We start from the raw sequence: 15,307 nt of genomic DNA, 5'->3' as shown, positions 1-15,307 counted from the left end.
CTCACACAGCCTGGATTTACACGAACGCACGTTCCATTTATATGCTAAGTGCTGATAGTCAGTGGTATTTAGTAAGGGATCTCGTAACCTGGCTGATATATGTAGGAACAGCTGAAACCTGGAAATCGCCAGCAGGCTGAAATTCGGGACGGGATGTGTCACTGACCCGTCAAGAGCCGACCTTGCTAAGTAATCAGCCACCTCATTTGAATGAATACCTGCATGACCAGGGACCCAGACAAAACGGACCACCTTCAAAGTGCATGGGACAAAAAATCGCAGGATACGGTTAAAAAAATTTTCTTGTGAAGTGTCAAGGGAGACTAACACTGACAAACAATCAGCGAGAATAATAACATGAGACACATGGCATGGAATTTTGTGAAGGGCCATTCCAAGAGCCAAAAATTCCGCAAAGAATATAGGAATATAATCTGCGATGCGGACAGAATAGCTCCATGCCAAATCCTGCGAAAAGATGCCAACTGCAGCTTTTTGGCACTTGATGGAGGCATCGGTAGCAAGCACCATATGATGGGGGTATTCCTCTATGTGATCCGAGAGAATACCATTTAAAATGTTTGCTGGCATGTGTTTCGCATGAGATGGGAAGATGTGGTCGAAATGGAATTCCACTGCTGCCGGCGCGTCATCAACCCACTGCAAAGAACTGAGATCAACACTATCGGTGTTAAAATGTTCTGCGTTAACATAATTTGTGGCATTTCATACCGTGGCCAATGATGAGAAAAGAATAAGGCCGGCTGAGACACAAAAATAGGAGTACTGACATCAGTCACTGGGTCGCACCGTGAGTATTCGAAAACGGGAAGTTAGATCAGGGATACGGGCGTCCATATAAAGCAGGGCGTTTGAAACTGATTTTGGGAGACCAAGGCAGAGGCGGAGAGCGCGCCTTTCCAGTAAGATTAAGGGTTAAATCTTGCAGCTTGCGCTACCAGAGAACAGAATGCAACCAAATGCAAGTATAGGTCTTACGTAGGCTTTGTATAGTAATAATAACGTGTCGCGGTGCATCCCAAACTTTTTATTGGCGATTCTTGTCAGCCGGCCTAGAGCACTTTCTCCTTTAAAAGCATTGTTCTTTATATGAAGGCTCCGATCTAATGCTGGGTGATAAGTAACACCCAGATATTTTACGAATTCCACTTGTGGAATCTGGAGAGAGCGATGGACTAATGAAATGTGCAAAGGCCTGTCTGGAGGAAATACCAAAACTCCGCATTTGTCTACATTCAGGGATAAATTAATACCCTGCAACCATACTCCAAGAGCATCCAAATATCCCTGCAGAATATGGTAAAGGGAGTGGATATCCCTGGCCGAGGCGAAAAAAGCTATGTCATCTGCATACACAAAAACTGTTATATCCGGACGAATGGGGATGCCGCTGACCAAAATATTAAAAAGCAGAGGGGATAGCACCGATCCTTGCGGCACACCTCTTGATTGATAATACGTATTTGAGCATAGGGTTCCCTCGGCGCAGTAAAAGAATCTGTCCTTCAGAAATTCAGATATCCACGCATAAATGTAGGTTGGAGGATGTAACTGAGCAAGTCTGTTAAGTAAAATAGTATGCTCAACACTGTCATAGGCCTTTGCTACATCAAGAGTGACTAAAACTGAAACTTCTCTTCTGCGTAGTGAGAGCCGGATTTTGCTCTCTAGATCCACATGCGCGGACCATATAGAGCATCCACGACGAAAGCCTATCTGGGCTGAGCTGAGACCGTTGATGTCATGAACATGTTTTGTGAGGCGACTGTGTACTATTCTTTCTATTAATTTGACTAAATTTGATGTCAGCGCAATTGGCCGAATATTTTCTAAGAAGTATCCTTTTCCTACATCTTTCATTATTGAAATAATTTTCGCCGTCTTCCAAATGCTTGGAATCCATGCATTTTCTAGAGAAGCATTGACTATATCTAAGAGGGCGCTTGTAAACTCGTGGGCTAAAATTTTAATCACACCAACAGTGACACCATCTGGTCCAGGAGCTGCAGGATGCAACATTGCTAGGACTGAGAGGAGCTCTGATGCGTCAACCTCGGTATAATCTGAAGAGGGTGAAATTGTGCACAAAGGTACGTTGCTCTGTGAAAGCGTAACGCCAATCCCTGAGCAATACACTCCAGGCTCTCCTGAGCCTTTTGTGGTGATAACACTGTTGAACTAGTGAGAAGAAGGACGACAGAACTCTTGTTACGTTCCATGAATCTATACAGGGCTTTCCGATGACGAGGATTTTAAAGATATGTGTTTAAATTTTGGTTGTACTCCTCCTTGGCTTTTGCGAGTGTTCTTTTGAAAGATGCAGAGAAGAATTTGTAATTTAACCAATTAGCCGGACTCTGGTTGCAGGACAGCCTCTTCCAGGCCGCTTTTCTGTGACGATAGGCCTTCTCACATTCTTCTGTCCACCAAGGAGACGACTGTTTAGTACAGGCTTCTGCGGGCACAGCGAATATTGAGTGGTCTATTGCATTTTGCAAAAATGAAACCGTCTGCTGAGCTCTGTCATCCCGGCTTGTATTAACTAAAGAGGCAAGTGAGCCGGACATCAGATTTTTATAAATTTTGTGGTTGACAAATTTATGGGTTACACAACAAGTTTTAAGAGGAGCTAACCGGATAGTGAAAGTTTTAGGAAAGTGTTCACTAGACGTATCCGAATCCTCTGTCGACCAATCAGTCACATCTAGCCTACCTGCTGATAATGTTGTCAATGGCTGAGCCAGAAACCCCTCGAATAAAGGTTATTTCTCTAGAATTGCAGCAGCGTACAGCATTTGCAGACAGCCACGACCAGAGAAGCTGGCCGCAGGAATCAGTACGACTTCCCCAGTCACTATGGTGAGAATTAAAATCTCCTGCGGTGACTGCACTGTTTGTGCCAGTCACCAAGCTGTCTAAACAGTCTGTCCTGTGTACACCAAAAGGAAAATAGACATTAGCAATTGTAATATCAGCACATTGCGGAAATGAAATTTTGATCGCTAAAAGCTCACAGTCAGGGAGAACAATTTTCTTAGAGATAGATGCCTGATGACAAATTTTTGGATAGCATGGTTACTAAGCCACCTCCCCTGCCAACATTTCGATCTGACCGGGAAACTCTAGAGTTTCTCATTGAAAATGATTTACACGGTGATAACCACGTTTCTTGTAAAAGTACAATATCAGGCTTATGCTTGTGAATAAGTATGTCTAGATCTGGAAGAGAAGACAAGACGGAACGGCAATTCCATTGTAATACTTTGGTACCTGCCATGATTATTGACCAATTGAAAAGGCCGAAACGGCCTCTTTAAGGATATCAACATGGGAATGAAGTTTGGGTGGTCCCTTTTTAGCTTTCATCTGTGGAGAACTAGAATTATGATGATGATGGATTTTTATGGCGCAAGGGCATCTATGGCCAAAGAGCGCCATGGCACAAGGTATTTTTGAAATTCTCAAGGTGGGGTCGAAGACCCATTTCCCAAGCATTTCACCCTAAATAAGCCGAGCACCAGACCAGGGGAAAGCTTGTACCCATTGTATCACCGGTGGGTACCCGGCGGCACTGGGGATCGAACCCCGCACCTCCCGCATGTGAGGCGGATGCTCAACCTCTTGGCCACCGCTGCGGTAGAACTAGAATTAGTTGGTGATGAGGAAGCACGGCGCTTCTGCGTAGGGCACGACATTTCGACATCTGTTGTGCAGATGTGACTGCGACATTCACTGCTAGGAACAGAGATATTAGGTGGGACCTGGGAAGCATCAGAAGGTGATGTAGAGCGGCTAGCACTAGCTGCAGAAGCTGAAACAGATGCAGACGTTGCTGCGAGGACGGGTGTTGATCGTGACGCAGACTGAACTGCAACAAACTGAGCCAACGCCTCAGAGAAAGTGTTTAGCATTCGCTTGCAACCACATTATTAAGAGCTTTTTCGACTGTGGTCACAACTGAGGCAGTCACGTTGGACTCAATGTCCCCAACAGAAGCGCGCACACGACTAGCATATGAATCTTTTTTCCTGTTAAGAACAGCGTATGCATCGGCTCTTGAGCACCGATTCTCTTTGATAATGTCCAACAAGCTACGCTCTTCACTACGTTTTGCGCAGTTGGCATCATCAGCTGAGTGACTGTTGTTGCAGAATCAACAATAAGGCTGCTCTGAGGTACAGTTATCATCAGAATGACCTTCTCCACAGGAACGGCCGCGGGTCTCTGACTTGCTTGCTTTGCCTTTATGCCCGAACCGCCACCAGTTGGTGCATTGAAGAGGGCGGGGTTCTAGAGGGTCCACACGGTATACAATCGGCCAGATTTTTAGTTCAGCAGGGCAGGAAGAGCCAGCAAAAGTTGTTATTACAGACTCAGTAGCAACACGCGAGCCGTTTACCTCTCTACTGCAGCGGTAGACTGAAAGGACCCCAACGCCTGCATCCTGAAACTCCTGTAGAATTTCTTGCGGGGATGATGCTGGGTCGACACCTCCTATGATACCCTTGACCCATGCAAGCTGTTCGGGAATAAATGCTTTCACCGGCAGCAAGCTGAAATTTTTGCACTTAAGCAAGTCTGCAACACGAGCGATGTCCGAGGACTTGCACACAATTCCTCGACGGCCAAATGGACGCACGTCAGAGATCTGCAGGTATTGGGCAGTCAATGACCTTAGCTCCTGTTGAATTAGTTTGGGGGTTTTCATTTTGATCACACCCTCACCGATTGGAACGATAGCCACGGGAACCGCACCAATGCCATTTTTGTGAAAGGACTCAAGTGGCAGGCTTTCGGCTGGCAAGCTGGCAAACCAAGCTGCCGACCCTCCACCTGGGGAGGTCAACGACATCTCTAAGCAAAACGCACTCTCAGGTTCACATGAACTGCGTCTTAAACTACGCCTTGGCCAAAACTCCCCAACGTAGAACGGGCTCACCAAGGATGAACAAGCCGGAACCACCAGAAGATGCAGAAAACAGCAGCGGCCAGCAAGAACACGTCAGCACGTCCGTCCGTCAGCACGGGTGGCAATGGAAGGAAGAAAGGAAGGCCTCAGATGTTGCTGGCACATACCCACTACGGAGGAGTGGCCAAGACACAGGTGGTTAATTACTGGATACAGGAAAGTTTTGACGGGAAAAGGAGTGGTAATAGTATGTACTCTGATAGATTGGAAGAGGAAAGGAAAGGGGTCCAGTTAACTTGGAGATCAAAGACGGGATAATTGCTTAATATGCATAATAGTACACAATGCCTGTAATGTTGGAATGTCGTACTGACAGAGGGTGGGAAAAAGAGATTAGAATGGGAGTCGCTGCGTTTCTTGAAGAACATTTTGCACAGCAGAGCGCACACTCCTGTCGCTTCGTCCAGGTAAAGAAGCGCCAATCGAAAGAACAACCGCGGAAGACACAGGCAAGCCCAGTTGATGAAATGAAATTTGCAAAAGACGCTTCCTCAAATGAGAAAAGCGGCGGCAGAACAGCAGGAAGTGATCTATTGTCTCAGGTTCGGCACAAAAAGGGCACAATGGGGAAGCTGCCAGGCCAGATCTGTGAAGGTAGAAATTTAGAAGGGGAACCCGGCAACGCAAGCGCGTGAAAGAGACCTCTAGTCTGCGTGAGCGCCAGTATTTACTACTCCAAGGATGCAGAAGATGCTGATATTCGGGAGATGATGAAAGAGCCGAGGCAGCAAATTCCTGAAATATTGTGTAGCTCCGAAACCTCACCGCCGCTGTATATGCACACGATGGCAGGACAGCAACAATTGGGCCGCTGAGAGAGGCTCTTGCTAAGGAATCTGCAACCTCATTTAAGTGAAAGCCCATGTGACCGGGTACCCAAAGAAACCTTACCGAATTTAGATGGAGCGGAATCAGGAACTTAAAGAGGCGTAATGGCCGAGAGTCAGTGGGTGAGGATAAAGAAGAGCAAATGGACAGAGTCTGTCATTACCACGACCTGGGAAACGGTAGATTCTAATTTTCGTAAAGCTAAGATTACTGCTAATAATTCAGCCAGAAAAATTGGAGTGAAGTCAGGAAGACGGAGAGAAAAAGACCAATCCAGTGAAGGCGAAAAAACTCCCACACCTACCTTTTCGCGATCCTGCGAGGCATTGGTAGCAATAAGAACAAGAGAGGCAAAGGACCTTAGGTGGTCCTGCAATAGACCCTGAAGGAGCGGGAAGGGCTGCAGCTTTGCATTCGATGGGAAAATGTCATCAAATTCAATGTGGACAGATGAGGAGTTTTTATATATTTGGCGGACATCTGTGAAATGAATATTTATGCGATCAAGGAGGGAATGCACGTAACATATCTGCGGGGTCTGAAATCAAGACCAGGCAGCACAAAAAAGGCGGAAGGCTGACTAAGAAATATTATACCGGAAGCGTGAAGAGGTGAGTCGCACAATTTTAAAAATGTTTGAGCAGTTAAAAGGCGAAACCTAGCTGATAACGAAGGCATTCGCGCCTCAAGGTGCAGAACAGCATTGGCGACATATTTTGGAAGCCCCAGACAAAGGCGAAACGCCTCACGCTCCAAAAGCACAAGAGGGCGAAGTTTATAGGCCGGAGCTCCTGAGAATAAAACACAACCGAACTCCAAAATTGGGCGGACGTACATTTTATAAATCATCAGAAGCGTATGCCTTCTCATGCCTGACCTAGCACTACAAAGCCTGCGCAGGATGCCAATGGCCCGAACTCCTTTTGCAGAAACTTGCAATTCTTCCAGTGAGCTGGAAATGCCTTTTCTTCTTCTTCTTCTTCTTCTTCTTCTTCTTCTTCTTCTTCTTCTTCTTCTTCTTCTTCTGCTTCTTCTTCTTCTTCTTCTTCTTCTTCTTCACCCCAGGTATATGGCACATACCCACTCGGGGGGATTGGCCAAGATGTAGTTGAATAAACAAAGTTTCCATGCCCTTTCTTCTTCTTGTTCTTCTTCTTCTTCTTCTTCGTCTTCTTGTTCTTCTTCTCCTGCCTTTTATTTTCGGCCGCTTCCACTACTTCACCCTCAGGACGTGTCCGCGAGCGGCACGCACAGATGAAGAAGACGTATAATTTTTGTAGCGCTCTTCAAATGCCACAAATTATGTTATCAAATGCGTTATCAAATGCCACCAATAATGTCAACGCAGAACCTTTTACCACCGATTGGTGTTGATCTCAGTTCTTTGCAGTGGGTTGATGACACGCCGGCAGCAGTGGAATTCCATTTCGACCACATCTTCCCATCTTATGCGAAACACATGCCCGCAAACATTTTAAACGGTATTCTCTCGGATCACATAGAGGAATACCCCGATCATACTGTGCTTGCTACCGATGCCTCCGTCAACTGCCAAAAGCTGCAGTTGGCATCTTTTCGCAGGGTTTAGCATGGAGCTATTCTGTCCGCATCCCAGATTATATTCCTATATTCTTTGCGGATTTTTTGGCTCTTGGAATGGCCCTTCACAAAATTCTATGCCATGTGTCTCATGTTATTATTCTCGCTGATTGTTTGTCAGTGTTAGTCTCCCTTGACACTTCACAAGAAGATTTTTTGCGCCGTATCCTGCGATTTTTTGTCCCATGCCATTTGAAGGTGGTCCGTTTTGTCTGCGTCCCTGGCCATGCATGTATTCATTCAAATGAGGTGGCTGATTACTTAGCAAGGTCGGCTCTTGACGGGTCAGTGACACATCCCGTCCCGAATTTCATCCTGCTGGCGATTTCCAGGTTTCAGCTGTTCCTACATATATCAGCCAGGTTACGAGATCCCTTACTAAATACCACTGACTATCAGCACTTAGCATATAAATGGAACGTCCGTTCGTGTAAATCCAGGCTGTGTGAGGTAACAATGACGCGGTTGAGGTGCAGGATTCCAAGTTTGAATTTATATCTATGCAGTTGTGGGTTGACACCGACGAACCTATGTGACGCATGTGGGAAAGTTGAATCTTTAGACCTTTTTCTCCTCTACTGCCCAAAGTTCTCACTTCAGAGAAAGATTTACCTGGAGGTCCCTCTCTCAAGGTTAGGGCTCCCTTTATCTTTGCAAGTATTATTATCGTTCGGTGCGAACGCCAAGGGATTTGCATTGGGTTCTATTTGTGGGTTTCTCATCATCCTCATCATCATCATCATCATCATCATCAGCCTTACTACACCCACTGCAGGGCAAAGGCCTCTGCAATGTCTCTCCGATTAACCCTATCCTTTGCCAGCTGCATCCACCCTTTGCCTGCAAACTTCTTAATCTCCTCCGCCCACCTAACCTTCTGTAGCCCCCTGCTCCACTTACTTTCTCTTGGAATCCACTCCGTTACCCTTAAGGGCCAGCGGTTATCTTGCCTTCGCATTACATGCCCTGCCCAAGCCCATTTCTTTCTCTTGATTTCTACTAGGATGTCATTACCCCGTGTTTGTTCCCTCACCTACTCTGCCCGTTTCCGATCTCTTAACGTTACACCTATCATTTTTCTTTCAATGGCTCGCTCCGTTGTCCTTAACTTAAGCTGAACTCTTTTCGTTAGCCTCCACGTTTCTGCCCCGTAGGTGAGTACCGGTAAGATTATGCTGTTGTACACTTTCCTCTTGAGGGAAATTGGTAAACTGCCACTCATGATCTGCGAGAGTTTGCCGTATGCGCTCGCCCCATTCTTATCCTTCTAGCCTAGCAGTGCTGTTTGAGGAACTAGCGGGAATTAAATGGGATGTGATAGGATAGACGAGAACTAGGTGTGGGATTCCTCATTAATAAGGATATAGCTGGCAACGTAGAGGGGCTCTACAGTATTAACGAGAGGGTAGCAGCTATAGTACTTAGGCTGAATAGGAGGTACAAGCTGAAAGTGGTGCAGGCCTACGCACCCACATCCAGTCATGATGACCAGACCGTTGAAAGTTTCTATGAGGACGTAGAATCGGCAATGAATAAAGTAAAATCGCAGTACACTGTACTGATGGTCGACTTCAATGCGAAGGTGGGCAAGAAGCAGGCTGACGACCACGCGGTAGGTGACCATGGGAGAGGCTCTAGAAATAGCAGGGGAGAGTTATTAGTCGAATTCGCGGATAGAAATAATTTACGGATCATGAATACCGTCTTCCGCAAACGAGAAAACAGGAAGTGGACCTGGAAGAGCCCCAATGGTGAGATTAAAAATGAAATCGACTTCATACTATGCGCTAAACCTGGCATCATTCAGGATGTGGCCGTCCTCGGAAAGGTGCGTTGTAGCGACCACAGAATGGCAACGTCTAGAATTAGCTTAGACTTGAAGAGGGAACGGAAGAAGCTAGTGAAGAAGAAGACCATTAACGAGTTAGCCGTAAGAGGGAAAGCACAGGAGTTTAGGATAGCGCTGCAAAACAGATATTCGTCTTTAACTGAGGAAGATGATCTTGATGTTCATTCAATGCACAATAATCTGAGATCAATAATTACGGAGTGCGCAGTAGAAGTAGGCGGTAGGACAGTTGGAAAGGATACCGGGAAGCTATCTCAGGTAACGAAAGATCTGATTAAGAAGCGCCAAAACATGAGGGCAATCAACCCTACCGATAGAATAGAACTAACGGAGCTATCAAAATTAATAAATAAGCGCAAGGTAGCCGACATAAGAAAGTTTAATATGGAGAGAATCGAGCATGCTATAAAGAATGAAGGTAGCCTAAAAACAGTGCAGAGGAAACTAGGCATAGGTAAAAACCAGATGTATGCATTAAGAGACAAGCAGGGCAATGTCATTAGCAATATGAAAATATAGTTAACGTAGCCGAAGAGTCCTACACAGACCTGTACAGTAGCCAATGTAATCAGAGCGTTAAGAAGAAAGACAGCAGTGCACAGCAATGCGTCATCCCGCCAGTAACGAAAGATGAAGTAAAGAAAGCCTTAAAAGCAATGAAGAGGGGAAAAGCAGCTGGGGAGGATCAGGTAACAGCAGTTCTGTTGAAGGAAGGAGGGAACATCGTGCTAGTAAAACTAGCCACCCTGTATACGCAATGCCTTATGACCTCGACTGTACCAGAAGCTTGGAAAAATGCAAATAATATCTTAATTCTTAAGAAGGGAGACGCCAAGGACTTGAAAAATTACAGGCCGATCAGCTTACTATCCGTTGCCTACAAAGTATTTACTAAGGTAATCGCTAATAGAGTCAGGGCAACGTTAGACTTTAATCAACCCAATGATCAGGCAGGCTTTCGTAAAGGATATTCCACAATAGATCATATTCACACTATCAATCAGGTGATAGAGAAATGCGCAGAATATAACCAACCTCTCTATATAGCTTTCATTGATTACGAGAAAGCATTCGACTCAGTGGAAACCTCAGCACTCATACAGGCATTGTGTAATCAGGGGGTAGAAGAGCCTTATGTCAAAATACTGGAAGATATATATAGCAACTGCACAGCTACTATAGTCCTCCATAAAGTCAGCAATAATATTCCAATAAGGAAGGGCGTCAGGCAAGGAGACACGATCTCGCCAATGCTGTTCACCGCATGTTTACAGGAGGTATTTCGAGGCCTGAATTGGGAACAGTTGTGAATAAGAATAAATGGAGAATACCTAAATAATCTGCGATTTGCTGATGACATTGCCTTGCTGAGTCACTCAGGAGGTGAACTGCAAATCATGATCAATGAATTAGACAGGCAGAGCAGATCGATGGGCCTAAAAATTAACATGCAGAAAACCAAGGTAATGTTCAACAGCCTAGCAAGGGAACAACAGTTCACAATTGGCAGCGAGAGCCTAGAAATTGTGACGGAATACGTCTACTTAGGGCAGGTAGTGACAGCTGGGTTTCTCCACGATTACATAATCCCAACTGGTAGGTTCATGTGCTAATTCTTCTAAAGTTCTACGAGCTCTTCTTTTTTCACCAAAATGCTGTTTGTTATTTAACTGTCAATATTGTTCTGTTGTTTTTATTCATTAATTTTTCAAAATTCACGATTAGTGCTACAATTTTCTCATCTTCCATGGAAACTTCTTTGTTTATTCTACTACACATTGGCCAATCCCCCCGCATGGGTATGTGCCATATACCTGGGGTGAAGAAGAAGAAGAAGAAGAAAGACGTGGGTATGTGCCATATTACTTGAGGAGAAGAAGAAGAAGTAGCGCTCTTCACTTCCCCGCGCAAATGCTTCATTGGCATTCTACCCTATACCTTGGCCAATCCCCCCACGTGGGTATGTGCCATATTACTTGAGGAGAAGAAGAAGAAGAAGAAGCGCTCTTCAGCAGCTCCCGCTTTTGAGCCCACCTATTTGCCATGTCATCGCCAGAAGCAACGACTCCCAAGGGCGTCCAGCGGACCTCCTGCGGCGTCGCTGTGGCTGCGCGACACGGCGAGGGCTCCTTGTCCGTGGCTCTCACCAGCCAGGATCCTACGCGTTCTCCCTCCACGCCTGCGGCAGAGCAGAAAACAATTGCGCAGAGAGATCGGCCTCAACGAAGCCTTCATCCTGCCTCCAGCAAAGCCCAGAGGGCGCCTGCCGAGGAGCAGTGCCCGTCGCCGACGTCGAAAAAGGCGCCTTTTGTCGCAGCCTCGCCCACTGCAAGCATGGCCCTGTCGACGCCTCAACGGGTCAAGCCCTCCGGAAAGAAGCCATCGGCATACTCGTCTTCACGTGCTCCGCTGGATTCGTCTATCGCTGGACCCAACTCAGTAAGTGCTGCATTTTACCATTCACAGAATCCTGAGTGGCGTTCCATTTCAGAACGTTCAGAAAATTTTCAAAATCAATTACGTGCCAACACAGAATTTCGATGCAGTATTCATCTAGATGCTATTCATTTAGATACACGGGATGGCTTTCAGTTTCAATTTATCGCCTTTGTGTTTGCCACATGTCTCCGGGGCATTCTGTTTGTTAGTTTTCACTCTAATGAGCTTCCAAATATGTGGGTGCTGTCCTTTAATGTGTCGAGGGTAAGGCTTTGTAACGTATCACAGCGAAGCGGTGCGACTGAGTGGTACGTTTGTAGTCAGCGCAGATTTGACACGTTGGTTATGTTGCAAAATATGGAAGATTTGTGGCAGTAGAAAATTTGATGGTGTTTTGGTTAGAGGTGATTAAATAAATTTTGCGCCTACAGATTTCTGCGACACGTGTTACTGGACGGGGAATTAGCTGTTATTGTGCAACACGTTGTTTCGTTAATATTTCGTGACATGATAATTCGTGATAATCTCATTTATACAGGATCATCGGCTATATACATATGAATGTGAGTAGCTGCACTACGATCCCGAGCCGATAATTATGTTCCCCTGAAAGCCAGAAAACTAAATGTATTTATGGCACTTAAGAAGTGCACCTTTGAAACGGAGTGGTGGGCAACTCCACCAGGCTCATAATATTTCTTATTTTTTGGTTTGTATGCCCTTCTTCCAGCATTTCTTTCAACAGAAATACCAACAAATTCCAGGCTACACCGCATTTGAATCCTAAAAAGCTCTTATGTTACTTCATGGCGTTAAAGTTACCAGTCTTAATTCCTGTTTTTTATCCATAGATGAGCTGAGGCCCTCGTACGCCCTATCGCCCTCACAATAAACACCACGTGCCCACCAAGTACTCGTTTACACGCTCGCAGGCTCAGGATGCCAAGGAACCCACCCAGAAACACGATGATAGGGATGTGCCTGGGTGCGCTCCCCTAGTACCGATTCCACAGTCGACCAACCGTCCAGCCAGAGCTTCACGTTCGCCTTCGCCCCGCGCCCAGCCGTCTCAAGCCCAAAGCCCGAAAAGCGGGCGGGACTCTATGAAGGCACTGAGCGACCTCCTGCTAGACACTGGCCAGCAAGCATCGTCTTCAAAGGTGAGCTGCTATTTGGCCGGGGAGTCAGGCTGCAGATGTAGCATTTGGAGCACCAAGTGTCGTAAAATGTGCGACTCCAAGCATTTCCTTCCACTGCGTCCGTAATTGGCAGGATAAACGCTAGGTCTACGCCGAATGGCAGTCATCTGAATGTAGCCCATGTTGACTCCCTTCCCTTTTTAAACATTTATGACGACCATGCTCGCAGTGAAGCGATGACGGCCACAGCTTCACAGGAACATTGCAGACAGGGTAACTGAGATACCCAAAGTAGCACATATTTGTTCCACGCTGTAGTATCTAGAACTATAGAGTGCCACTAATAACCTTAAGTTTGCTTGATGCTTCAGCAAGCTCTATCTGTATCACTCAGTCCCTGCAGGCGTTATGGCGATGCGCCGCCTCCCTATGCTACTTTTACACATGCGATAAAGCGTCCTACCGCGGACGGAATCTCTAGGACACCCGAATGGAATCGAAAGCGCATACCTTTGTTGTAGGAGAGTCGTTCAAAAAAACACTTGTCGAATGGAAGTTGGACTTCAATTCGGTCATGTGTGCTAGAAAACCAGGCTACTACTGGTTGACACCGCGCTTATGGGCCAATATCACCAGACTTGCGTTCTAGAGCCTTCTATCCGCAATAGCACCGATACAGACGTGTCGAGATATTTACGTAGGTTGAGAAGAGCGGGCTGGAAATGACAGCAGAACATTGCGTGAATTTAAAATAGTGCTCGACGTAAAAATTTTCTTTGTGATAAAATTGCGATTAAAAGCGGCCATCACTATTGACCTACGGTGTGCTTCTTGCCCTTGGAAAGATAAATTGAAATTAAGAACGCTAGAATTCATCCTCATCCTCGAGCACGAATTCGGTGTGTACTGACAAGCAGACTTGCACTGCAGGGATGGCTGCTCGTGCTTTGTATCTCAGACAAACGATGCTTATGTCTATTGAGTGTGACGGGATCCGTGCATATCGAGATAAGCACAAAGCAATTCATCAAACCACCTTTATGTTGAGTTTATTAAACTAGAATAATATACTTTTTTCACAAAAGGGCCTTGGAATCGCCTGAGTGCTCAGCATGCCCCAGAGACGGACACGCACTCTGTGTATCCGAAGACGTTCGCACTTGCAAGCACTTGCGCATCCAACAACCAGTTCAGCTCAGAGCGCATGTCCGTGACTGAGCAATACCGCTTTCGTTCGACTAACTCTCCGAGCCAAGACGACGCTCTGATGGCCATGTGCTTGGCTATGGAGCATCGTTGTAGCACACCTGATACCAGCCACTCACGTCATGATGCTGAAGCTCGGCAGTAGCGAACAACACCTTGGAAAGGTCGTCCAGTTGTGTGGTAGTTTTGCCCCACAGTTGTCCTCACACTGCGTTCCAGATGGTGTCACATTTCGAAATATTACAATTATTGCCTACAGCTCACCTCTCTAAGTGTCTGACGGCTTGGAAGGAGCGAAGAACGCAAGCGCAGGAAATCTGTCCCAAGCGAAATAGTAATTTCACAATGCTTATGTTAATTTCGTGCGCGCCATTTTGACTTCAAAAATGTGAAAACATGATGTTATATCTTTACGCCAGGGAAAGGTGCCTGTGTTTCAGCCTTGCGAGCTCGAGCCACTCTACGTCGCCGCGCAGATCAGTACACAAAGATGCTGGCAGGAAGAAAGAAGCTAACTTTAGCTGCGTCCAGTTCTAGACAACTACGGCTGCTACCTTTCCTGCGCAGCTATAGTTGTGTGGCTCCGACAGATGTTTGTGTCTCATTTGAGCGCTTTAAACATTAGCAGAAATCGGGCATACAGGCAAAGTTTCTGAAAACGATGCGCACACGAATAGGATGCAGGCGCCAAGTTTCAAATTTATTAGAAGGTTGCAAAACGGCCGAATTTATGCTAGGAATGACACCGTATAGGGCCTTTACAGCGCCGTATTATGGGGGCTGCCATCTTCGATCACATGAGCACGTCGCCATTACATGCCGCCTGACTGCTCGGCGCGCGCCTCGTCGCGACGGCCGCTGCGTCTGATGATTTGGTTCCGACAGGCAGTGTTTCGGTTGATACGGTTGTAAAGGAGTAGAAAGACGACACTATGAGTTTGCCAAAGCTTAAAGTGCATGTGTGAACCCTAATTTGAACACCAGAGGCGTGAAAACGTGACCGAGCTTCATGTCGCGGTGAACCGCTCAGACCTCCCTCTTTGAGCCAACTAATAGATCGCCTGAATCGTTATCTGTGCATCGGCTGATGTCTTTGCTGATTTTTTTATTGTTATTATCTAAAACGGCAAGGTTTAATGCTCTTGTGGCCGCGCATGTAGTTGTCGTATTGTGCACATGCACGCATACACCACTGTAAAACGCTCACATGCACATCGTACTCATTTAATTGTTTACAACCTGATAACAGTGCTTAGG

General features: G+C 46.1%; 1 protein-coding gene across 1 annotated transcript; it reads left to right on the top strand.

The window, feature by feature from the left end:
- Positions 1-11,309: 11,309 nt before the first annotated feature.
- On the top strand, positions 11,310-15,094 carry LOC144133776 (uncharacterized). The gene is made up of 3 exons (XM_077666884.1): positions 11,310-11,705; positions 12,638-12,865; positions 15,035-15,094. Exons 1-3 carry the CDS (start codon positions 11,310-11,312, stop codon positions 15,092-15,094), a joined length of 684 nt encoding a protein of 227 aa, XP_077523010.1.
- The last annotated feature ends 213 nt before the right edge of the window (positions 15,095-15,307 follow it).

This window comes from Amblyomma americanum, chromosome 5 (genome assembly GCF_052857255.1).
Source record: "Amblyomma americanum isolate KBUSLIRL-KWMA chromosome 5, ASM5285725v1, whole genome shotgun sequence".
In the NCBI taxonomy this organism is placed as follows: domain Eukaryota; kingdom Metazoa; phylum Arthropoda; class Arachnida; order Ixodida; family Ixodidae; genus Amblyomma; species Amblyomma americanum.
This window is presented reverse-complemented; position numbering and strand designations above follow the sequence as displayed.

Coding starts and splice junctions, on each gene's coding strand:
- LOC144133776 (XM_077666884.1), top strand. CDS start 11,310: ATGTCATCGCCAGAAGCAACGACTCCCAAGGGCGTCCAGCGGACCTCC. Junction 11,706..12,637: donor CTATCGCTGGACCCAACTCA/GTAAGTGCTGCA, acceptor ACACGCTCGCAG/GCTCAGGATGCCAAGGAACC. Junction 12,866..15,034: donor AGCAAGCATCGTCTTCAAAG/GTGAGCTGCTAT, acceptor TTTGAACACCAG/AGGCGTGAAAACGTGACCGA.